Source organism: Micropterus dolomieu, linkage group LG20 (genome assembly GCF_021292245.1).
Source record: "Micropterus dolomieu isolate WLL.071019.BEF.003 ecotype Adirondacks linkage group LG20, ASM2129224v1, whole genome shotgun sequence".
Lineage (NCBI taxonomy): Eukaryota > Metazoa > Chordata > Actinopteri > Centrarchiformes > Centrarchidae > Micropterus > Micropterus dolomieu.
In genome coordinates, this window is record NC_060169.1 from 14,114,756 (window position 1) to 14,140,301 (window position 25,546).

The following is a 25,546-nucleotide window of genomic DNA, read 5'->3' on the forward strand; positions in this document are numbered from 1 at the left end:
AAAGTACCATATTTTATCTCCAACATACTTTGTACATGTTAAATTAATAACAGGCAACTGTGGACTGTACGACTGCACCACCTGCTGGCCCAAAAAAGGAAATAGCTCAGTATTGAATTAAATTTTACTCCACAGTTCTCAGCCTCCATTGCATTATACATACAATTACTATAGTTTTATAGCAAAACATAATCTGAGCTACAAGCATAAATGAACAACAAACCACATACTGGCTGCCTATCTTTGTCTTCTTGAACTTGTCACGTTTGTACTTGGTGTGCTGCTGCTCCAAGGTCTGCACCGCTGAAACAATCAGTTTCAGGGTTTTGTAGGTCTCTTGGGGGTCATCGATAACAAAGCTGGAGTACTCCTCCTGTTCGGGCCCGTCGTACACAGACTTACTGCCACAGGCCTCTGCGGGGGAAGACATGCAGCAGAGTGAGAGACGGAACAAAAGGGACAATATGTAATTATACACATGCGTTCTCACAAAAACATTCATGTCTGACCTTGCATCTTGATCAGTTTGGTCATGTATGTGCTGAACAGGGAATAAATCCTCTCGGTCTCTCTGTCGCCATCTACGTCCAGCTGGATGTTTGCTGGGAGACCGCTGAAAACAGATGCACACAGGAGAATGAGGGAGTGGAAACAAAGAGAAAGGGACCTGATGCTCTACAGTTTTGGACAACTTTACATACCCAGTGCAGGGTGTACACCCAGAGGCTGTGTCTGCTGAGAGCTTGCAGCAGAGCCAGTGGCCGTTGAGGTAGGCTGAAGGATGGTAGGTGCTCAGGCGTTTGCGGTTGCACTGGCTGACTTTGGTCAGGATGTCGATCCAGTCGCGCGCCTCAACACAGTTGTTGGCCTGGATGTAGAGTGCCCGCTCCGGCTGAATAACCTGGAACATCTGGAGCAGGGGAAAAGGGAAGAATCTAAATACATGCTGGAGGGATTTTGGTCAAATGGTCAAAGCTCCAGAGATTTTATAGGTGTTGCTGCATGTGGTTCTTACATTTTTCATCTTGAAAGACTCCTCCTCTAGCCTCTCTACAGCCAGAATGTTCTCTATGGGAATGCTGCACAGAGCGCCCTCACCTGGAGGTAAAAGGAAACACATCAGACATGAGAAATGACAAAAAAGAATGGAGGAATATGTAAAATAATATTTATCAGCATGAGTTACACACACACACACACACACACACACACACACACACACACGCATCTCTTCATCCTGTATTGATTGAAAATTTTGAGTTTTAGTATTAAGAAATATATACATGGTGCAACATTAAAAATATTAATTGGTTATATCACTCCTTTTATTATTCTTTGTCATACTTCTATTTGGGGGGAAATCATGTTGAGGAAATACAGTTCTTGTCATTCATTTTGGGCCTTTGGGGATGTAAACAGGAAGCATACTGTTGCCATGGATTCAGTAAGTTACATTTTGCTAACCTGGCACCATTGAAAGCATGTTAGAAGCAGTTCCTGTTTCCAGCGTACCCATGGATGTACAGAAAACGATCACTGGGTTACTTTGATACTGAAGACTTTAAAAACATGATAATTGTCAGGCAAGTTCTGAAGTTATAGAGAGTGACTTTATTGTATGATTTTTATGCAGATTTATGGATGTCTATTCACGATGATTATCATCATTAAAATGTGTATAATGTCTGTGTGTTCCGATTTGACTGAGTTACAACTCCAGTCTGAGTACGAATTTTGAGGCTCTGTCCATGTTGGTTAGTGGGACATATTATAATAATGAATTTCCAGTATTTTTAGAACACCGGCATGCACCTGTCCCTTTCATCTCATGCAGTATCTTTGTCTCACATTTGAGAACTTCAGAATGACAATAAAATTTCAAAAAAGCTAATTATTTTCCAAAGATTTACAACCTAATTAAAGATCTCCCTGAAATGTTTTCAATCTTTTATGCAGTTTTAGTAGCAGTTAGCAGCTCCTCTCTTTCCTTTGTGCTATAAAATTAAAATGTATTTTGGTCTGCATACTGACTAATTTGAGTGTATTTGATTTAGTCCAGTATGTAGTGTGGAATTTAGAAACAGCTCATGTGTATGTTTTGGCCTGAGCTTGTTTTGATGTAGCAAAAAATGTGTTGCCTGCTCAGTAACTTAATCTCCACCATATGTGTTGAACATGTGTTCAGGCTAAATGTACATTCTGCAGATTCTCTCCCTCCTGCGGATTCTTACATAAGCACACATGATGACCTAAAACAGATGAGGAAACAATGCAACCGTAAGAAGATCCTGAGAAACCCTTGACCTCACCTTTCGTTTTGTGGTAGGTAAACTCGTGGTTGGTGAGGCGAAACCATCTCTTCTTAAAGTTCTTCATTCCAAACCGGTTTCTCCCTTGTGCTCTCTTGATCATAAATCTGAGGACAAATGGGTGAGAGATATTCCACTGAAAACCTTGACAAATGAGCTCATGTTTCACAGAAATGTTTATTTCTCTGGCACTATGCATCCCTTACACACATCTAAAGTGTTAAAATAGTGCAGCACCTAAATGTAAAAGGGTATTAATGAGTTTCTTTACATAAAACTACCGGTAATCGCCATTTCATTCATGTAAAAAAAACTTCAGTACAGCACTCATAGATCTAACATCTATGAGTCAAAAAGGAGATGGGTCAGCTGATCAAAGGTGCCCGTATTATTGCATGTTTTGCCCCATGACCTAAAAATTGTGTATAAATCACTAGTGACTTTTTGCCAAATCATAACACAAGATTTTAGATTAATTTCTTTCAGCACATTATGAAAAATCAACTTGCAGACACTCAAGTCTTGAGATAGCTCATCCATGACTATGAATAATTCATGTCATGTTTATTTTTACATCAAGGTTATATCATCATGTCATGTGGTAACACCATGGACAGGGAGTATTTTGCAATACTGTTGTTGGTGTGTTCAAGCATGTCCTGACCCCTCTGAGTGTTGGCTGCTGAACAACGATACTTTTTTAATGCAAGAAATTAGAGCCGAAACATATCGATAAATCAGTGAGTTGTTCAACAGAAAAATAACTGCTATTTGTTTAGGTCATTTTTATTACATTGTCTCCTTTGGGCTTCTCCAATGTGAGGATTTGCTGCTTGTCTGAGTTTTATATCACTGAAAAGTGAATTTCTTAGATTTTTGGACTTTTGGTCGTTCACAACAACACATTTGAAGACGTCACACTGGACTCCGGGAAACTTGGATGGACGTGTGACACTACTGGAATTTCAAGATCATTGATTGATTAAGAAAATAATCAACAGATTAGTCGACAATGAAAATAATTGTCAGTTGCAGCCCTACAAGAAATTTACATTAAATGTTTAGCAATGATGTTCATATTTGCTTACTTTTCAAATTCAGATTTTCTGCTCAAGAGCTTCTGAGCTTCTAACTTATTAACCAATAAATCAATAAATGCTAGTCCACTATGATGGATTAGCAATCTCAAGGAAGTTTCCAATCTTTGTAAATCCATTTTCACACTGTAATAAAATAAATATGACCAGCCCGTAACTTGAAATCAATCAAAAAAAACTTATGCATGCTTTGGGAAATGTTTCACTGATGTGTTGGTAATGGGCTAAAACATGTGAAACCACTGGTATGGTCCTTTAAGGGAGAATAAACAGCACAATGTATTTGTTTTACAGTGTGAGGGCCATAGGATACATAGAATATGAAGCACCAGGGTTATAAACACCAAAGTTGCTACGTTCCCACAGGAAGACTTGTCATACTACTGAGCCAAGAATGTGCTGGTTTCACATCTGCCATAACGCGTGGAGCTACGCTGGAAAGTCTAATGTGTATAGTGGTGATATGGTCACAGTCTGGACAAAGGGTGTAAAGGTTCAGGGTGCGGGCAGATATGAGATCCCAGAAATGTTTGTACAGTAACCAACCCCTGCTGCCACTGTCACACCAAGCATGTCTGGCATGGCGAGGAACGAGAAGGGCTATCAGCACTAGTGAAGCCTCCTACATGTAGGTAAGCAGACTCAAAAGTTAACACTTTAATTTATACCATTAAAGGCACTGTACGCATCAGTCTACTGCCACGTAAATGCAGAAGGACTCAAAACCATCATACAGTGTAACAGTCGCTTGATAGGTTGCTTATATATATGTAGGATAGATATAAAGTAAAGTACAGCAGCATCTATAGTAGCGCATGATGTTGGCGGGAGAGAAAATGGCTGGCTTGGTTTGGGGGGGTGGGTTAAAGTGCACACACAGGGGGTTACAAGGGCAAAGCCTTTATATAGAGAAGCTCTTACCTGCCCTTCGTGCCTTTTGAACCCTTCCCATCAACCCTCTTTATAGTGAGTTTTACACTCCTACGCCCGGTAGCAGAAACAAAAGAGGGTGGGGATGTTGATAAGCGAGGCGATGACACAACTACCGTCAACTGGAAACTCTTCTCCACTTTAAAGCCTCACTAGAAATATCAACGGCCACTGTGTTGTCAGAAAGCCTCAGTTTACAGCCTCAGGTGTATCTTTGCTGTTCACTTTGGAAATGAATCAGACCATGAGGGGTCAACCATGTCAAGGCTAAGCTCCACTTTTTAAATTTAAAGGACTACATTTTTGGAAATACACTTTCTGTCAGAGAGAGAGTTGGAAATAGAAGACTGATAATACTTGTGTCTGTATAATAAATATGAAGCAACCGCTCTGTCCAGCAGTAACAAAATCTGTCTGTCAGCACCTCTCAAGGTCACTAATTAACATGTTATATCTCATTTGTTTAAATCCCACAGAAACAGAAGTGAGCTGGACTATTTGCCTCTGAACCAGCCAAGAAATAGTCCGGCATAGAGCCCCTTGCAAAACGCTACCTTTATACTTCAGTTTAACAAAGTATCCAATACATTACATGTTAATTAGTGAGTGTTAGAGATTCTGGTTGGCGGATTGTGTTACCCTTGTACAGAGGCAGGATAGCTGTTTCCCTTTGTTTCTAGTTATGCTAACCAGCTGCTCACTGTAGCATCATATTTACTTTTGAGTGAGTGGGATCAGTCTTCTCATCTACTCAACTCCCCGCCAGAAATTATTCCGTTAAGTTATTTCTCTCAGTCTGGATGGATCAGCCTTGGTAGTCAACCCAACTGTCTTGTCTAAAGCTAGGAACAACTGCAGAGACAACCCTAATAAGGTAAAAAGACAAACATTGAAGCTGCTTCATTAGGAGGGAAAACGTGACTGACACAGTACACAAGATGATTATAAAAATCTCAAATTACCAGTCCATAAATTCTCTAAATTAATCTCATATCACATATTTTGGTTTCTATCCATGAATATCAGTTTAACCCATTAGTTGGCTCCTCACCCCTCTTTGAGCATGATTGGTGTTTCAATACTTTTCTGATCCCATTTGCCAGAGGTGGAGATCAGGTCCAGGAACTGTTGAGGGAAGCAAAGGATGTCACATATCAACATAATTACTTTTGTTAACTAAAACCACGCTTTGATGTCCCTCTACCCACTCTACTTTTTCAGTTCTCATCAAATGTCTCCACTCTTAAAAACACATTTCATTGCCAATTTATTTAGTTTATCTTTATCTGACATACAAGACAAAAACGATACTTGATCACGGATCTACAAAATGGCAGAGATTTATTGCACTAACAAAGCAAGAAGTTGAACACTCACATTCTTCACAGCATCCGCATATTTCTGCTCATTGAAGTAGTCATAAAATGCAGCCATGTAAGACTCTTTGAAATTGGCCTGGAAATGAATAAAAGTTTTGAAAGAAAATGTGACAGTGAGAAAGATCAGCGAATTGTGTTTTGAATTAAACTTTTTACACTGAAATAGAAATGAAATCTAGTTTAGTAAAAGGAATGAAAATAGAAAAATACACTTTAATCAGAGAAACTCACAGATTTCGACTTGGCAAGACTTCCCAGGGTCTGTATCGTCTTTGAGATGAGGGTGAGGGTTCGAGAGGTGGCGGGATCCTAGGGAGACAAAGAGACATGAAATCAAATCAGCTATCCCACTTGACCACATCTTATAAGCACTGTTAAAGTAATGTTAAACACACGGTTGGGCCATATAAACAAATTATTATACATTTACGAACAACTAAACAAACTCTGCTGAGGAAAATCATGTGATTATAATGGAAAGTTACTGTGTCTGAGGTCTGAGGTGTGTAAATATATATATAGATTGCATGTGTGTGTTTGTTCTAAAAATTAGACTCACTGGATGGTGTGGCCGTAGATGGAACAAGTTGGGGGAGAGAATGGCTGGAGCAAAGAAACGCAGGAAAATGAAACTGCTTACTGCGGTGTATCGGACATCTTGGTCAACTAGAGAGCAGAAAAAAACAGGGATTCATCACACACAATTGCTTTCAATTTATTTGCTTAAATTACATGCAAGACATTGGATATAGTGTCAGTGTGTTTAATATGCTTTCTGAATAATATAGAAAATGTGTTTTGTTCTGTTTTATATTGCCCTTTTAAATAGGAACTGCTTAAGGCTTTGTATTTGTATTTAGATAAACTGTAGGCTTGCTTTGTAGCAGTTTTTTTGCTGTACAGTTGGATTTTTTGTTATTTTGTTGTTATATATATAAAATAAATATATTACTACATTATTAGATGTTTTGTAAATCCATGTGGGATGGTCCAGATATTTGGCATGACACAGATTTAAAACTAACCCACTATCCATTTTTAATCATGTATAACAGCTTGTTCTCCTGTTAGTGCAGTGCCAGTGGCGGCCATCAGGGTGTAGTGCAGTATATGACCATGGGTGTGCAAAATCCACACATACCCTTAATGAGTGAGGCTTAAGTGTTTTCAGGTTTGACAAACATAGCAGAACACAAAAAGAAGAAAGTGTCCTTTTTTTGCGCATGATGTTCTTTACTGTCTATTTCCTCTTCCCTATTAGCTGCTTGCTTTCTTTCTTCCATCTCTTATAAGTAATTCAGGAGGTGAGTTACCTTGGAACCGGGTGGCAGCAGACTCTCTCAAAGAGAAGAAAATATCACACATGACGGTGGGACAGCGAACGCCAGAAGTGGTGATGACAGTGAAGATACGGTCTACATACTGACGAAGGTTTTCCTGAGGGGGGAGGGCACATATGTCAGATGACACAGTGACCACACACAAATACAAATACACAAACAAACACACTCATCTCTGTACCCTGTTCGTGTCCAGGTTCTCAGACTCTTTGAGCTTGACCGGGTCGATTTCACAGGGTTTGTGTTCTGTGCAGATCTGTGACAATATTTTAAAAGTATACAAATAGCCATTATTAACGGATTTAGCAACAGAGACATGTGACATGAATCAAGTCTGATATCTGGTAAAACAAAGTGACAAATACTCTGAATAAAGGAAAACAAGCATGGAAGTATCATATGCCATACCTCATCTATGATGGGTTTGAGTGTGACTTGCAGATAGTGCATCCCGGCCAACTTCATGGTCTCATCAATGCACTTGGAAGTCAGTGAGTTTCCCCGGAAAATGGTGTTAGGATCCCTACACAGAGAGGAGGATGAGTTTTTTTTTGTACAAATTAAAAAAACCCAAAATACAACATTCAAATGTACTCATATTATTGCTAACAAAGCTAATAACGCTACAGTATATATCTAACAAAGACACAACAAAATTATTTTCTAAATATGGAAATCCTCCAACATCTGATGCGCTGTGATAAATACACTTTATAGAATGCCCACAAAATGGGAAGTGAATTATTAGTTGTCGAACTGTGGTTTCAGGTGTTATTCCAAGGGTAAAGATGCGACAAGACACTCACTGCGTGCGGTTGACTTCAGCATGAGCGATGGCACTGATGAAAGGCACAATCTTGCCGTAGTGGAGAAACAGGCGCACGAGGGGAATGGCGGCTTCTTGTTTCTCGCGACATACCTCCCCCAGGATGTGAGCCGTGGACGCCGACACAGGCTGAAGAGTAGAGAAGAGTAAACATGTAGCAATCAAACAGCAGTTAACCGTGTGAGATGCTGGTCAAGATCAGAGACACATTCATATACACATACCCCTACGTTAGCAGAGTGCAACAGTAGATCTCTGAGGGGAGTGTAGTGTTCGGAGGGGAAGACGTGGTCTTCGGTGTAAACGATGTTCAGACGCAGAGAGCCGAGCTCTTCTACTTTCACTGACTTCCCTCCATTCTCTCTAGGCTGGAGAAAGTACCTGAACAAGAAAAAAGTATATAAGATCTTAAATCAGATCTTCTCACTGACTGAATTTTAATGAAACCTGAAGGGATGATGCGTGACAACTGTCTAAATGTAAACCTCATTTCAGGCAGCTATTTTCAATGTGAAAGCTCTAAAAACCCACCATTCACTACCTGCTCAGCAACAAACAGCAGGCAGGCACAGTTAGAGACTAGCTGGAGAACATAGTGGAGCATTTAGCAGCTAAAGAGCCAGATATTTCAGGAGTTGGTGGACACCAAAAACAGAGGTAAAAACAGATGAATATTGGACTTACATACCTGGGGTGGCCACAAACATGACTCCAAATGAATGCTAACATTGCTCTGTGTACTAATTCAGTGGAAAAACCCTAAAACAGACCCAAGATGATGTGATGTGTGAGTGATGTTCCTCTAACCATGCGTCGTGGACCCCAGCCTGACCCAAGACCCGAAGAGGAACACGCACACCTCCCAGGAACTCGTCCCCGAACTTCAGGTTGCTGGCGTTCCACAGATCCACCCTGAACACAAACCAAAGGCCAGAGTTCAAAAATGTGAGAAGCTTTTAAACGTTAGAGGTTGAGCACTGATACTAAGACAACCACTGGCTCACCTCAGGGCCAGCTTGTCAACATCCTCCTCTTCAACATCAAAGTGCCGCTTTGTGTAGCTTAATGGCCGTGTCACCTGGAAGTGGAGACAGAGTAAATATTTAGCAAACACAATGTGGACGTTGTTTTTTCCTCCTGGTAAGTTGCATCATCATCTACACCCTGAAAAACAGCAAACACAGACTGTTGCTCCAATAAAACAAGCAATTTATCGAGAAAATAATCAGCAGATTAATAAATAATGAAAATAATTGTAAGTAGCACCTCTAATTGAGACTTCACTCAGAGCCTTCACTATTACATTGCAAAGCATATAGTGTGGAAAAACTAATTTTGTTCCATTGCACATTAAAAAACTCTAAGCTCACTATTTGGCAGCTTTGGATCCAGATGGGCGCTAACAGAGACCAGAATATAGCAGGGTCCAAGTAAGTTTGAAGCAATAAGAAAATAAAATTCTAAACAATATAAAAGGACAACCATCTGACAGAAACATGACAGATAGCCTGTGTTTGCATGTTTGCATGTGGATCTGTTCGTGACTCAGAGGGGGGCTGCAGACCGAAAGCACCACAGGGTCCTGCTCATGTGGTGGTGGGGAATAAATGAGATGGTCTTGTCGGATAGAAATCAATGGGCCAGATTGTTTGGTAGTTTGTGCGAATCAATCATACTCTTGTCCTGCTGTCATCTAGTGCTGCAGCGGCGAAGGCCAGTGGGAGGAGCGACACAAAAATGTTAGAGCAGTGCTGCTGGTGAGCGAGGGTTAATGGGGGCAGTGTGAAAGGGAGTTTGTGTGTGTATGTGTGTGAAAGTATCTATAAATATAAACTCATGACTATAAATAAATTAAATAAACAGTAATTTTTCTGAACTTTCAACACATGAATCTCAACAGTTACAAAAGTAATGGTATGAAAGTGAGTTTGTGAGCGTGTGTGTACAAAAAATTATCTAGTCAGACAAACAGAATATACAGCAAACAATTACACAGTGTTTCCAGTTGGTTCTGTTAATTTCTGCATAACAGTTACACAAAAAACTGGTGATAACTGGACTGACTGTAACAATAAGCTAGTGCTATTAGTGCTAGACAGCTAGCTAGTTGATGTTAATTACACAGCACATACATAATGTCACGCAGAGAAAGCATCAGCAGAATCCAACAGAGAAACATCTTTAATTTTGTTTATGGTTTTATGTTAAACTAAATTATATTGTCAATGTTTGTCAATGAAAATCTTTAATATGACCAAATAATATGGTCCCCAAATTTTAAATATGACCAAATATCTTACTAAACTCCATTTGGTAATGAATACATTATATGAGTGCATTAAAACAAAGTAAGAATAAACTGACTACTTTTTTAAAACGAGAAAGCTCTCAGTATAAGAAGGTAAACATCTGTTCTTAAAAATATCTTGAACCTACCTGGAACCAGTTTTGGTATATAACTTTGAGCCTTAATTTCTCAAAACCACTCAGATTACATATATAACTTTATAATCCCAAACTCACAACATGGGAAAAAATAGAAGCAGTAGATATAATTACATTCAGAAGAAATCAGAGTCTTTATAGTTATATTAGTCACTTTGGTTCTACGTCTGTTATTAAAGGCCCTGTACATCCACAGAGGCGTTTCCACATATTCTGTTTAATTAGACCTCTGCTAAGGTTAAAGTTGGGTGGAGCTGTGCTGGAATTACATTGTTACAAAATCTCAGAAACCAATAAGAAAGATGGTGTAACTTCACCCTCCCAAACAGGTGCATCAAAAACAATATTATAGTCAGAGAGATGACAATCAAGCCCAGTCTGACCACACTCTCACCTGTGTGTAAGATACTTACACAAAAAAAAATATACACAAATTATTTATTTAACAATTTTAAAATGTCCTAACAAAAAACTCTGTGATCAGAAACATAGCCAAATGTATGTGGACACTACTGTCCAATTAAGGAAAATGCTAATGCTATAAAGTACAATGACAAGGATTTTAAACAGTGTGCCTACAACTTTGTGGCAACAGTTTAGGGAAAGCAACAACACTGTTCAAGACTGTATACAGTTGGACATGTGTAATAAACCTTGTAATGTCCTCAAAAATGTATTGCAACTTTTGAAACTGCCTATCTTGCCTCATCTCATACAAGTAATGCTAAGCGGTTACAATATGACAAAGTGATCTACATTTTTTGAGTTGGTCTATTACTAGGTCCATAGAATCTTAATTTAAAGTAACAAAAAACTACTAATAATTAGCAGCAGGGCAAAAATACACAAACTTTGACCATACTGCTGAAAATCTGAGAGCTGGTCAAAACAACACTGCTATCTTAAAACCTAGATTTGGGGAATCAGTCTATAGTTTATGTTATAGCTTTGCTCAGTTTTGGCAAGAACATAGTAGCAAGAAAACGGCCACATCCAAATCATTTATTGACGCCATTTGGAGTGTTTAGTTGCACTAAAAATATGCTTCTCTAAATACCTCAAGTTAGATGTTACTTACCAGTCTAAAAGAAACCACATCTCTTACTCGCCAAGAGCTGTCTCCAGCAGTGGAAAGCCACGGCAATATTTACTTTAGTTTTGCTTCTTTTTATGTCGCTTCTTTTCTTTGCCATCTTTGTTTCTGTGACACTAACCAGGGCCTGTATGTTACCTTCAAATTCAAGTCTCACATAGCCAGACCTATTATGACAACCCCTTGGGGCAGACTAGATGCTACAGTGACTCATTTTTGTCTCTTGAGGCACAATTGGTATTACTCAGGATGAGCCAGAGCTAGCAGGTTAGCATGCTAATTTCAGTAGATATCTCTGCAACAAATTACATAGACGTCTTTGACATGACGTCAGAATGGTTACGTCTTCACATTCTGTTGATAAGGTTAGTTAATTATATGGATGTTTTAAAATAAGTTATCGTCAAATCTTACACATTGTACCTTTAGAGAAATGTTTTTTCTCACTGAGGAGGAACTTGATTGTCCTGCATAGACATCCTTCCCACCAAACACCTTGATGTACTACAATGCAGATTTGCGAGCCAGGCCTCATAGCCCAAACATCTGTGATCAACCTAACTAATGCTCTTGTGGCTGATGGGAGCAAATCCCTCCATCCAGGTGCCAAAAGTGTATAGGCTGTTATACCAGGATAATAATGCGCTAGTTTTGGAATAAATCAACAACTAGGTATGATTATACTGTTCAGGTGTCCGCATACTTTTGGCCATGTACTGTATTTATGAACCCCCACTATCTCTCTGGCGTTGACTGACACCCAACATGAAAACACATCTTTACAATGACAGACAAGTTAATGTAAAACAAATCACACACAGAAATATTTACCTCAAAATAGAAAACCTCATCAAACTGTGGATTGTTGGTTTTCCTCTTCACCTTGGTCTTCTTGGCCTCTGACCTATTAGAAGCAGACATGCAGAAGGAGATTAAAAAACACATCTATTCAAAGTTAAACATGTGATAAACAGAGTTGTGTATGGTGATTAGTAAATAGTCTAATAGTGAGAGATCTGACCTTGAAGGACCTAGTAAGGAGACAGCAGCGTAAGGATCACATTGGCCGTTGACGATTGGAAGACCTTGGCACTCCAGCACTCTGTAGAAACATACACAAACCATTAATGAATATGCACACTGCTGCACTAGCATAGACTTACACACGCACACACCTGTAACACATTAACGTAGTGCTAATTTTAATGCACCATTAGCCCTGTGTGATCTTATCCAATGCCTTACTCTGACTGCCTCCCCTTATCGCCCAAATGTCAGGGATCATAGTATTAAAAGTTGAAGGATAAAAAAACAATTTCAAAACCTAATATACGAAAAAAAGGTCTCCGAATGCTAAATGGCAGCACAAAACAATTTTCTCTCAGAGGACTACTGAAGCTCTTTAAAGCTCTATATTATCACATAATCAAATGACTAATGGGTCACCACCACTGCTAAGACCACTGAGAATAGACACCCAATCCCACACTCCCACACACAGAGACGGTATGAGTCTCACGGCTCTCCTCCTAAACAGTCTAAAACAATATAACGCTATTTCCAGTATACAAGAGGATAAGCTGAGTCTATGCTACCTGCCCAGCATGAGACAGGAAATAAGAAATGTGAGCATCTAGCAACTTAAGAAAGATATTCTCCACCGAAGTTGGTGGAGACCAAAGTAAAGATTAACAGGTGATCAGAAATACAACTTCACCGTGATGATAATTCTGCAGTTGTGATTCTGTTAGTTTTGGAGGATTTCTGCTCCCTAATGGTAAAAAATGCCTTAATGCAACTTTAACATCACTTCAACATTTCTTGTTGGAAGTAAGTCTCAGCTCTGAAGTGACTAAATAAAGAAAGAAATAACATAAAACATCCATGCTAGAGGTGCGGATGAGATGCTTTTGTGTGGATACAAGAAACATGTCGCTGCTATCCATTAGTTCCTTTTCACAGCAGCAGTTCTGACTGCTGGAAAAGCACAGGTGTAATTAATAACATTAATGATGACGCTGCTCCATTAAGTGTCCCAGTAAGCAAAGCACACGTAATACCAATGCTCTGAAACTTGCACACCTAAATGGAATGCATCCATGATTAATGTTGTTTATTACAAATGTGCTTTTCCTGCTATGCTTTACCAGATACAAAACGAATCCAAAAACAATTAGCATCTACAAATTTCCAGGTCATCTGTAGAAATGAACTGCCTGTTTTTCAGATATGAAAAAAAAAATCTCTTGTTCATCAGAACTGTAAAAGCATTTATTAAAAATAAACTTTTATTTTAAGTAATGCACATGAACCCCCAAATTTACTTTGGTGACGTGGTGCACAACAATAAACCTATACAAATATAAAAATATGAAATATACAAGATATACCAATTTAAAAGAATAATAAAAACTATGTGCAATATTGTAGTTACTAATGATCTATATAAGTGTTTGGGTGAAAGATGTTAGACAATATCTAAAGAGAGCATCATATCAAGCAATCCAGTCCACTGCCCCCTTTACACTAACATAAAACATCTGGTCCATTTCTACTGTAGCTCACTCCTATGCTGGGAGTCCTTGCCAATGAAATTTGGACCAAGTTAAGAGCTCTCTGAGAGTTTTCTCAGCATGTGAAAATGGCCCGTGGTGTCAATGTTAGGTGTGTCTGTATGTAAGAAGGGCAGACGCAGAGAACGGGGCAGATGAAAAGAGATGGGGGGAAGTAATTCCATTTGAGCTGTTGGCAAAGAGTTGTGCCAATTGTAAATACTTGTGTGATCTAGCAACAACATACACGCCATAGGCCACTTGAGAGAAGCTAGGGGGAAATAAAATAAGATGCTGAAGAGAGCACATCTTGAGGAAAATGGACAGACCAGAGTATATGAGAGAAATAGGAATAGAAAACAAAGCATAGACAGGATTTATAATCAAATGTGGGTCCAGAGTAGGACAAGAAAACAGCAGAATGAAATAAAAATTTTCTTTCAAGTTCTGCAGAAATTCCATTTTCCAAATCACATCGCATACATTCATGTATGTAAAGATTTATACACAGCCATATAGAGGAAAAACTATAACTATTTAAAAAATTTAACTATTAAACTAATATGTACTAAAACATACAATTTGTATAATTTATGTTCAATTTAATTTAACGTTATTATTATTATTATTATTATGGCATACAATGAAACAGTCTTGTCATGCCAAGACAGTGCAACCAGTCTGGAAACCAGTCTGAAAAAATTATGTACACAATTATGTGAGGTAATTTTAAGTGTTTGCTCTTTTATACACAAACATGAGTACAAGCAGACATTTTGTTTCAACAATTTATGGCACCTTAAATAGAGTTTTTCTTACTTCATTATTCATTCCCCACACTATATTGTACTTATGCTTTTAACTGTATGTGCAGTACAAAGTATACATACAATATCTGTATGTGAATAGAACTTTTGAATATATATTTTCATTGATTATAGATTTATTATCTATATAGAGTTATTTCCTTAAATATGGTAGTAAAGGTATAAAGGGGTAGGAGTACATAAGTTTTACTTCTTCCTACTCCTTTTTGCACATGTAAATAGAGGTTTTTAGAATAAGAATAGAGTTTTTCTTTGTTGTTCATTTGTTTTTTACCACTATTTTTTGTTTAATTGATTTTTTTTTATTTTCATGTTCAAAATAAAGATATCAATTCAAATCAAAAAGAAAACATAAGGTTCTAGTATACTCAGTACTCAATCAACATTATGTCACAGATAATGGCAATAACATACATATGAAAATATCTTGTCAATGTTGCATGAAAGTGAGTTCAGGTCCATATTGACGGGTGACAGGTTCATATTGACATCTGATATAAAAACCATCATTTTTAAAGAAAGTATGTCAGTGTTGTTTGGGGAGCAGAAGCTTAGAATTGGTTTCACCACTGTAAAACAGAAAAGAGATAAAAGTAGTATTTATCTATCTCTCTCTCTCTCTCCCTCTCTCTCTCTCTCTCTGTTCCTGTGTCACGGCTGTCTGATGACATCATGCTGTGAAGGGATTAACACCCAAACAGGACAAGACACCCAGTAGGACGTATCACTTCCTGTGTGTCACGGTGATGCACCACTACTCACACTGCATGATAGATTACACAGCAAATCACAGCACTGCCCACAACTGATGTGGCACACGCATGCAACAGCTTGCACCATCCTGCTGACACACATACACACAGGTTCTTGAAAGGGAATAAGGAGTGGGCTGGGTTAAGCATCACTAATGCCAGAGCACTTCCTATCCAATAAGCTTGTTTATATAACCCCTGCTTGGCCTACAATCCAGCCGCCTCTCTCTCTCTCTCTCTCATCACCGCTGTGAGCTCTGACGTGCCAGACAGTGGTGGTGAAGCAGACTTATTTGTTTTAGTCGACGTTACTCATATTAGGTTAATGTGCCTCTTTTCTGCGCCCACGTTTTCCTGTCAAAAACTATTTCACTCATTCACAATTAAGAGGGAAAAGAATTACATCATAGTGCCACAACTGCGCATACAAAAAAGCGGATGTGATTATGAGTCCGTGTCATTGATGGGTGCACTATGCCAAGTAAGTGAGATGAAATATTAAATTAAATGAGAACAGGGACTTGAGTAACTTCCAACAATGTGTTTGGCTATGACATGCTTCCTGTCCTCAGATGTCACTTATGGTCATGGCACAGCCAACTACATTTCTGTCTGTGAGCATTTTCCAGTGAAGAAGTATTACCGCTGTTGCGGAGTACAGCATACGTTAAAAAAATCTGTTTGTGGCTCCAGGGGAAGCTGTGTGATATCTGATAAATTGCCTCAAGTGATGTCAGCATCAGTTGGGACTGAAGACTACAAGATTAAACATTTTCAAAAAGCTGGGGGTGTGAAGTTAGAAAGAAGAGCGCTTACCAGACCTGTGTCCTCATCTCTGCTTGAGGCTAGCTGCTAGAGGCTACATTAGTTGAACTGTTGGCAGTGGAGTTGCATTATTGATAATGTAGGTGCTGGGTTTTGACAAGGAACAAGAACGTGTGGAATAAAAAAGACAATTTCTGTAGTTTTGCTGCATTGATTTTGATACTTTTTATTTTAAACTGTCCATTGAGGGTCTGACAATATTATAGGAGTGAAATGCTAAATCAGCGGAGTCCTCTTGTAAGTAAAAATGATTCTTTAAGTAAAAGTATTGGTAGAAATATGCACTTACAGTATTAAAAGTGTAATTATTATTCAAAAACTGACCACAGAGAGTGTTATATTATTACACACTATGTTATTGGGTTACTATTAATGATGCATTAATGTGTAAGCTGTATTTTACAATTGTAGTTGTTGGAAGTAGTGCTGATTTGAACTTTATATACAGATGGGTGGTTTGATCTACAACACTGCATCATATTTTATGAGATGATCAATTTATTTACTGGTAAAATCTTCATCTTCAAAGTAAAAGGTACAGTATTTCCCTCTGTTGTGGAGTATTGGTAAAAAGTAGCAATATGTGTTTTCATTTTTGTACTTTTTTGTTGCTGTCACACTTCATGTCAGTTTATTTAAGAACATTTCTCACAAAATCCCTTTAAGTGAAATAATGTGCTTTCTTTCAATTAGTTTGATGCGTAGAGCTGAATGAATGCAGCTCTCTCTCCGTCTCCCTCATGCACGTGTCTTTCTAGAGAAATCTGACTAGATGACCTCCTGCTCTAAGCTCCTTACCCACAGTGTGCTCTGGGAATGGAGCCATGCTGGCTCATCATCAGACTTTACTGCTGCATGTTACAGAAGAAGAGCTGGAGAGCAAACAAGCACACACACATTCAAGCACAGAATAATCCATCTATAAGCATATCAGTTGATCCCCACTGCAAACACTGAAGTTCACACATCACACGCACATACAATCACATTTTACACACACAACAACACACAGAAACAAAGTATTGAGAGCAGATTTATGAGTTCATGGCTTCCACATCCACAACGTATCCATTCACACAGCTGTTTCCATGCAACAAGCCATGCACCTTGGAACTAGGGAGAAGCAATTTGCATGGGGTAAATGTATCCATTCTATTGTGGTGCCCTTCAAAATTCCAGTTGCGTGACTCAACAGCCGCAAGTGATGACGCACAATGATGATGACAAGTAAAGTATCCGAAATCTAAATTTACTGCTCACTAGGAAGTGGTGAATGAGTTAACTAAAAAGGGATTTCCGACACAGCCCAAAGTTTTCTCCCACGCATTATGTAAAACAACTGCAAACTGTATTAAAAACAGGTGGAAAGGTGTAGACTACTTGTGACCACATGTAGCGTCAAGCCAACCACGGTGTTGATTTACATCTATGAGGCTGCACAGCATTGATTCAAGCAGAATGCTAATGTCAGAATGCTAACATGCTCACAATGACAATGCAGACATGCTGATGTTTAGCTCTTTTTTTTTTTACCATGTTAACCATCTTAAATTTGTGGTCATAAACAAGGTGAAATTTTGACCTGATGGTGGCTAAAGTCAGGGGACCACCAAAGGCATCAGGAGGAATCCTCTGGGGACATGAATTTCTGTACTAAATGTTAAGGCTCTCATGGATTTTGAATGCATTACAAAGCTGTGTTTTCAGAAAATTTCTTTACAGTAAAGAATCAATTTTTGTGACTACAGGATGTTGTCAGGAAGTTCTTTCTAAATTTCTCTTAAAATATATAGAAATGATTTTTATAAAACTGCAAGTCAAATAAAACTGCAAGGTGTAGAATTGGTTATTATGAACAACACAATCCATGTGAAATAAATCTAGAAAGGACTGTGCATGTGTGTGTGTGTGTGTGTGTGTGTGTGTGTGTGTGTGTGTGTGTGTGTGTACAGTCTCACCGTGTGGCTAGTTTATGGTTGATGACTCCACTGTCTGTGATGACTTCACTCAGACGCAGCTCCAGGTGCACTTTTCCCTACAGAACACAAACACACAAATAAATACTTTTAATGCACACACTTTTTTTTCAATGACAGTAAAGAATTTAAATGTTCAAAATTCTGCAAAAGTACTTATGAACACCTGAGCGTCTAGTAACACCGGTGTGTCCACAACACAGCCAGGTGCCCGATGGCAAACCCTGCATTTCCAGTTTGATTGTGTGTATGTGAAATTGAGTTGACTTGTGACGCAAGACACATTTCTGCTGAATCTGACAACAATATGCAACTTAATCCACTCTAAAAAATTGTCAGATTTTCAAACCTGTTTTAGGCTTGGTGAAAATCCCCCTTTCACACTGAATAATCCAACGGGTCTCAACTTATAAAAGCACATAATCCTTCATATCTGAAAACACATTACTTACCAAACATGGAGATCCGTGTTTTATTGGACAGTGTAGAGTCTACCTGCCTCGCTTTTAGATCTAATTGCCAGTTTATCAACTCTCCCAGTACTCAAAAATCTAAATCCCCAACTTAAAGTAACATACAGTATATCATGTCCTACATCTTATGCACAGTCTATATAGTATTAAAGACAGAAATGGTTGAAACATAAAACACCTGATCCATAGATGCTATGAGCCAATAATACACTGATTAAAACAAATAAGCCTTCTTTGATAATTTCCCTGCACAAAAGAAAAACACACACAAAAGTGGCATTCCTCATCCAACAGAGACACTGAGTGAAAATAGCTGCGAGCCTGAACATTATGCTGAAGTTATTTTCCCTCTGAAGTGATTGGATTAATGACATAATGACAGTGTAGTGCTGCAGCTGTCTAGAAAAGCTCCACTAATTAACAGAATCAGTATGCAAACTCACAGGCGTTGCTCTTTCTGGCTGATTCAAGCGGAGGGAACAAACACACGCACTTACACATGTGCGCACAGGCCAAACAATGTGTCCTCTATTGAAAAGAGAAGAGAGACACTCTATCTTCCTACTTCATTTGATCCATCTCCCTCGCTTTGTCTCTTCTCGCTCATTCTCTCACACATCCTTCCTCTCCCCGGCTCCTCAAATGAATGTGTCTCTGTTTCAGATCCCTGCTCCAGGGCTACACGTACCATCTGTCTGCAGATGTTACTGTTCACTGTGTATCTGACTGTCAGTGTGTGTGTGTGTGTGTGTGTGTGTGTGTGTGTGTGTGTGTGTGTGTGTGTGTGTGGTACTATGTGCTATCTGTGCATGCATGTGTGTAACCATGCGTGTGGGTGAGCTGCACTGCTGAATACTGAATAGTAGAAAATGTTGCACATGTAATAAATAAGCATGTGGGTAGGCAAGTGAGGGAAGATGCAACAGCTGATTCCTACAAACTACAGATGGCAGTAAAACTGTAAAAAAAAAAATAAAGCTAGTTGTCTCTGTCTTACCCCAAGAGAGGTCAAGGTCAAATGTCTTAGGTCAAATATTCACATGTGTGCATAATAGCATTCAGTTTTTAGCTTGTTTTTTTTAAAACTTGCCGAGAATATCTCATCAAAAGGGTGCTAATATAGATAAACAGCTATCAAACACAAAAAGGCTACTAAATTCACTTTTACCCATTAATTGTGCTTAATTTTCTCCACTGTCACAAACAGTGGCAGACTGAAAACTTCACACTCCAGCATTTGAGTAGTTCCTAATGTTTGGATTAGTGTTTGACTGTGCATTTGATTTACTTAACATGACAGAGAGTGCCATCTTGCCATCTTGATCTCTGTATTTCAGTAACACGTGAACATGTGTAACAATGTTAATTAATTGACCTCAGGCAGACACATTCGTATTGCCTTAATAAATAGTTCATGACAAAATGAACATCTGAGATCAATGTGAACATTTCAGTCAGGACTGTCTCTCAGTATTCCCCAAAACAACAGGAATGATCTGCTTTTACCTCCATCATACAAGAAGTATGAACATACAGTATTTCTTCACATTCAGTGATATCCTGTTATTATTCTCAACAGCAAATCTAAACCACAACCTGCAACACAAGCACATATTTTACCATCTATCACGGCCAGCAGTCATTCATTCATGACATGCGAGAATAAGGAAAATATAGTGATTTTGATAAAAACGGCGTGTTGGCTCTTTGACCTGTGATGGAGGTGAACCAATGGGATATACAGTATACATGGAAAGCAAGATGACTTTGACCCTGCAGGCTCAGATGTTTCAGGTGGAAACATGCTGCGTTTGTTTGACTTCCGCCATGCTTTAAACATTAACATGCAGACACACTATCACAAATCTACGCACATACTGTATGCAGGGTAAGTGTCTAAGGCTGAGTGTTTAGTACATTTACAATACATCAATTTCCATCAAAAATTCTTTATATCTTTTAACAGAAGACGAACTTCTCAAATGTTCAAGCAAGTTTAGGAAACGTTTGCTAAACAGCACCTCCTGTGGCCACACATGACAATTACAAGATAATTGCAAACGCTAAAATGTCGCATAACTGTTGAATAAATAGTCATAAAGTAACTGAACTGACTGAGTAACAATTCTATATATTAAACAATATCTATCTAACATTCTAACTAACTGACATCCAACATTCGCCACCGGGAGCTATCGGTCATACCAGACCAAGTAAGGTTGGTGCAACTGAAGGCCATGAGTTGATGAATTCAGTAACGGTGTGAACAGAACTCCCCATGCACAGCCAGTATTTGTGACCAGGTGCTGATCAGTCGCAGGAACATCTTAGATGAAGATAACCTGTAGCTTCTTCAGTTTTGCTCAACAAATTTACTCACATGTGTGTTCATTACAAATGGGTCACATGACTAATTTTCACAGTCTTCACGTGTTTCAACATATTTTCAAAGGTCACCATGTATTATAAAACGTGACAATAATATTACACAAAATTACATCTTTCAAAAACCATGCTATGTTTTTTTAAAATGTTGTACACGTGTTGTTCACTTGTGATAGTCACAGTAAAGTAATTTCAGTAAGGCTGTGTTCGACTGCTTATGACTGCACATTTCAGTTTCAGTTTCAGTGTGTTGTTTTTCTTTTAAAATCATACTGTAAATTCTCATATAAAGCCAGTATTCAAATAATGTGAAGGGTGAACAAATAAAGGCAAAAAACATCATGGGGGTTGCTCACATGGTAAATTCAGTATGATGTACATTTCCACAGCACTAACTCCATCAGTACAAGAACAGTCATGCTATACCCACCACTCTGCTGCTCTGAGTTTCTTTTTAAACAGAAATTATGTTTTAATTCATTCCAGTTGTTTTTTCGTTCTCCAATCAATGTTATGTTAACATCAACAAAAGTCATATAAAGCAAGGCTACAAGACTTTTAACATGGAAATTCAAGCTTCAAGCTGGAGCACAGGACTTCTGCATATAAATGAAGGTCTGTTACATTCAAACCCTTGCCAAACGAATTTACACAATGCTGATTAAGCCTATTACCGCCAGGTAAATGGCACCAAATTTTGCATACAGCCTCGGTGGGGCATGGGATCATACTAGCCCAAGTTTCGTGTCAATCTGACAGACCTATGCAGAGATATGACCTTGCTTCCTGTTTTAACATCAATCACAGGAAGCTGCATTTTTTTGTATTTTTTAAAATAACTTAATATAGGTTATTTATATAGGATAGGTTGATATTTGTAAAATATCTGGAGTAGGCTATGTAGCTATCACATTTACTAACTACACTTAGTAATCTAATAATGGATATTTGCCTTGGAACTGTGGACACTTATCTGTATTTTGTAACTATTTCTGAAAACAAGCCTGGTGTGAGCTCACCTGTAGGCATACGTCATGCGCACACATCAACAGAGTTTGTGTAATTACTCTCACTGCCAGAAGTGGAGACAAATGTTCTGCACTGCAGGATTAACGTCGTTTGTGGGAACACCTAACATGATCTGTGTCTGTTGTTGTACTGATGGAATTAGTACAGTGGAAGTGCTATGTGGTCTCTGTGGAGAAGCTGAGAAACAAAACAAGTGTATATTCTACAAGATAAGAAGAAGAAGAGATCAAGATAGAGTGCTTTGTTGTGAAAATGTGTGAACGTGTGTGTGTTCGCTCTCTGTACTGACCTGCACCTCTGAGTCAGCGCTGACGGGTTGTAGCTGAAACCAGGTGTCTTTGCCGTGATATTTCTGCAGGTCCTCTTTCTTTACTGCAACCTTGCCTACACACACAAAGACAAATGAGCACAACACATAACTCACTTTACCCTTCCTAAAAAGCCTACGTGTTCAGATGCGAGCTACAAAGAAAACACGCGCTCACATACTTGCTCTACTGTAAAATCCACATGCCAATCAATTTTTTTAATGCACGTAGGCACCAGGTGCAGAAATACTCACAAAGTCCACTGTCAGTGGCCTGGAAATGACCCTGTCATTTCAACACTGAAACTAACAAGTTACATTTTCTGTTTACAACACCCACAATCACCCACACATAAACAGGAGCTGTGATAGTGTTGCAGATACAAATCACGCCCTGAGAAAGGTTTTTCAGTTTGTGGTTGGTGGTCATAGACACACATATACAAACCCTGCAACATGCACATTGACACACCCAATAACACAGATAAAAACATCCGGCCCACACACAAAGAGATACAACCCTTTGTACTGCTAAAAATCATCGGATAGTACTAGATCTCATTAAATATTTTGCCAATTTTAGACTAGGTTTCATTTTAGGGACAGTTACTCTCCCTTAAAGGTACATTGTGTAAGAATTGAGACTACTCTTCACCTGTTGAATTCATAATCATACAAAAAAGGGGCAGCATATCACATATCAGGTCATAACTGGTGCTAACTGCTGTTAGCTAGTTAACTAGCTCAGTTAGTTAGGGGACCTATTATCTGCCGAGTCCAGAATGGCCACCAGAAACAGAGTATGGCGAGGGAGCAACGGAACCTGGCTCAGCAGCCTCCCAGTGATCACAGCAGGATCGGGTCGAACATAGCCTCTGACACTGATGGAGGCCAGTTTGATGACAAGGAATACAGAACTGAGGTGATTTATAGCCGCTCCATGACAAAGACACAGCGGGTTCAGGAGAGGCCCCAAGCGGGAGTGAGAGGGTGATCAGAGAGGCAGCCAGAATATTTTCACATATAACTCTGTGTATTAAAGGTATATTTCAACCAAAACAGAGTTGGTGATTGTTGGAACAGCACAAAGACTAACCAAGACAGTTTTGGTGAATTTTATTGTGTTTCTGTCGTTTGAAAGTGTGTTTTGCAATGAGTTAACAAGACAATCAGGTTTGAATGGAGAAAGTGTACGGTTGTATTTTTCTGTTTAATAAGGAAAATGAGAATATTTTCTTTCTTGACATTTTGTGAGTTTATTTTGTTTATTTATGAGATAAAAAAAGCTTAGAGAGAATGGGTAACATAGTGAACTCGCCGCACACAGGACAGGCCGGGGCTAGCTGGTTAGCATGCTAACTTCAGTGTACATCTCTACAACACAATACACAGACTTTGACTTAATGTCAGAACTGTTGAAAATATTAGTTCATTTTTTAAACTAAAATTCTGGCAATATCTGACCCATTGTACCTTTAAAGGAATAACCTGAAATATGTTTATTAGCTTTCAGCAGCAGTTTACTCACCGATACTGGAGTCCCTCCTGAAGACGTCCCTGTCGAAGATGTAGAAGGAGAGGTGTCTGAAGCTACGTGGGATCTCGCAGTAGAAGTCCTCCCCATAGAATGGACTGGAGGTAACACGAGACACAAAGCAAACAGTGATTCGAGACTCCTCTAATCTGATGTGTGTTTTACCACAAACGCAAGTGTGGTTTGTGTTTTGTTATCAAAAGATGAGAAGAAAGCATGTTGTGATTTGGCAGAATTATCAAACATAAAATACAAAATGCTTTGAAGTCACGTCTCTGTACCATGTTCTGTGTTAACTCTTACTTCTTTCCGTAGGTATTTACCGCAGTTATGTTGTACGCGCTATATAGCTCTTACTAGTATTTATTGCTGCTCTTACCAGTATGTATTGTCACTTCTCATCTCATACTTTATTGATGCGTGTATGTTGTTCCTCAAATGTAAGTCTACAGATCTGAAATGTCAAACCACTTTAATTATATGACCAAAAATCACACATTTACAGTGAACCAAACTTATCTCATAATTGTGAGAAAAGGTCTGTAATTTCTTTGGTCAATGCAATGTGCTTCCATACAAATTTTGAATATAATATTTTACAAACATGCTGTAGTTGATTGCTTACCTTGCAATACTTAATGAGCACTGGGCCTCACTGTATTTAAAAGTAGGCAGTCATGGAACCAATAGGCTATTACAGTAATTTGCTGAAAAACATATTTTAATCAATACTTGTCTTTTTCTTCCTTAGTTGGTTAGTTAATATAAAGTAATTTAATGTGGTATGTCATAAAAAGAGCGGCCTTCTGAAAGAATCCTATGAATTAGAGAAAAGTTATAACTATTTTACCCCATATATCAGATCACCTGCTGCCTTGTGCCGTCTTTTAATGACTAGATTATGCACAGAATCTATTTCGTGTAAAAACAATCAGTTGTGTGAGCGCCCTCTTGTTCTTGTGCTCTCACGCATTCTTTAAAATATCCATTAACTGACTGATTGAATGACTGGTTAATCTGTAAATGATTCCTGCTTCTGTAATATTTTTCAGTGTTGTCTGACTAGGTGTCTTTCATCATTCTTGAGAAAAGATGATTGATTTTGTCGATTAATTACATTAGACATAAATTAAAGAGCACATGTATTTGCACGTTGTCATGAGTCGTGTGGAAACCACAGCTTGTTTGCATGACAGCAACATATATAATGTGAACACACTCTACAGTCACAGAAATCAGGGCAATGGGAATCTCGTGAGGTGAGCCCTCAGGGTCACTGCTAACAATTACTGACTTAACGATAGGTGGATGGATAGGCAGGCAGAGGCATGACTGCATTTATAAACAATCCTACAAATACAGGATCCTTAAGTAAATGCAAGTCATATCTGTCAGTTGCAACTCTGTGTGTGCGCAGGAAGGATCGCCCTTGTTTCCTCACCAGCCCAGCCAAAATCTCTAGGTTGG

The 25,546-nt window shown here is 38.7% G+C and overlaps 1 protein-coding gene across 4 annotated transcripts in view; it reads right to left on the bottom strand.

The window, feature by feature from the left end:
• The window catches only part of rasa3 (RAS p21 protein activator 3), a 50,752-nt gene that overhangs the window by 3,670 nt on the left and 21,536 nt on the right, over positions 1 to 25,546 (bottom strand). For all 4 annotated transcript variants that reach the window (XM_046032060.1, XM_046032062.1, XM_046032061.1 and 1 more), the window contains exons 3-23: positions 24,074 to 24,177; positions 22,528 to 22,622; positions 18,334 to 18,410; positions 12,441 to 12,521; positions 12,251 to 12,323; positions 8,886 to 8,959; positions 8,689 to 8,793; positions 8,106 to 8,262; positions 7,862 to 8,010; positions 7,464 to 7,578; positions 7,237 to 7,311; positions 7,029 to 7,152; positions 6,275 to 6,381; positions 5,947 to 6,024; positions 5,714 to 5,791; positions 5,388 to 5,461; positions 2,310 to 2,416; positions 1,016 to 1,098; positions 702 to 910; positions 510 to 613; positions 231 to 414 (exon numbers count right to left, since the gene is read on the bottom strand). In XM_046032060.1, the coding sequence (XP_045888016.1) occupies positions 231 to 414; positions 510 to 613; positions 702 to 910; positions 1,016 to 1,098; positions 2,310 to 2,416; positions 5,388 to 5,461; positions 5,714 to 5,791; positions 5,947 to 6,024; positions 6,275 to 6,381; positions 7,029 to 7,152; positions 7,237 to 7,311; positions 7,464 to 7,578; positions 7,862 to 8,010; positions 8,106 to 8,262; positions 8,689 to 8,793; positions 8,886 to 8,959; positions 12,251 to 12,323; positions 12,441 to 12,521; positions 18,334 to 18,410; positions 22,528 to 22,622; positions 24,074 to 24,177 (2,253 nt within the window). The remainder of the gene's footprint in view (positions 1 to 230; positions 415 to 509; positions 614 to 701; positions 911 to 1,015; positions 1,099 to 2,309; positions 2,417 to 5,387; positions 5,462 to 5,713; positions 5,792 to 5,946; positions 6,025 to 6,274; positions 6,382 to 7,028; positions 7,153 to 7,236; positions 7,312 to 7,463; positions 7,579 to 7,861; positions 8,011 to 8,105; positions 8,263 to 8,688; positions 8,794 to 8,885; positions 8,960 to 12,250; positions 12,324 to 12,440; positions 12,522 to 18,333; positions 18,411 to 22,527; positions 22,623 to 24,073; positions 24,178 to 25,546) is intronic.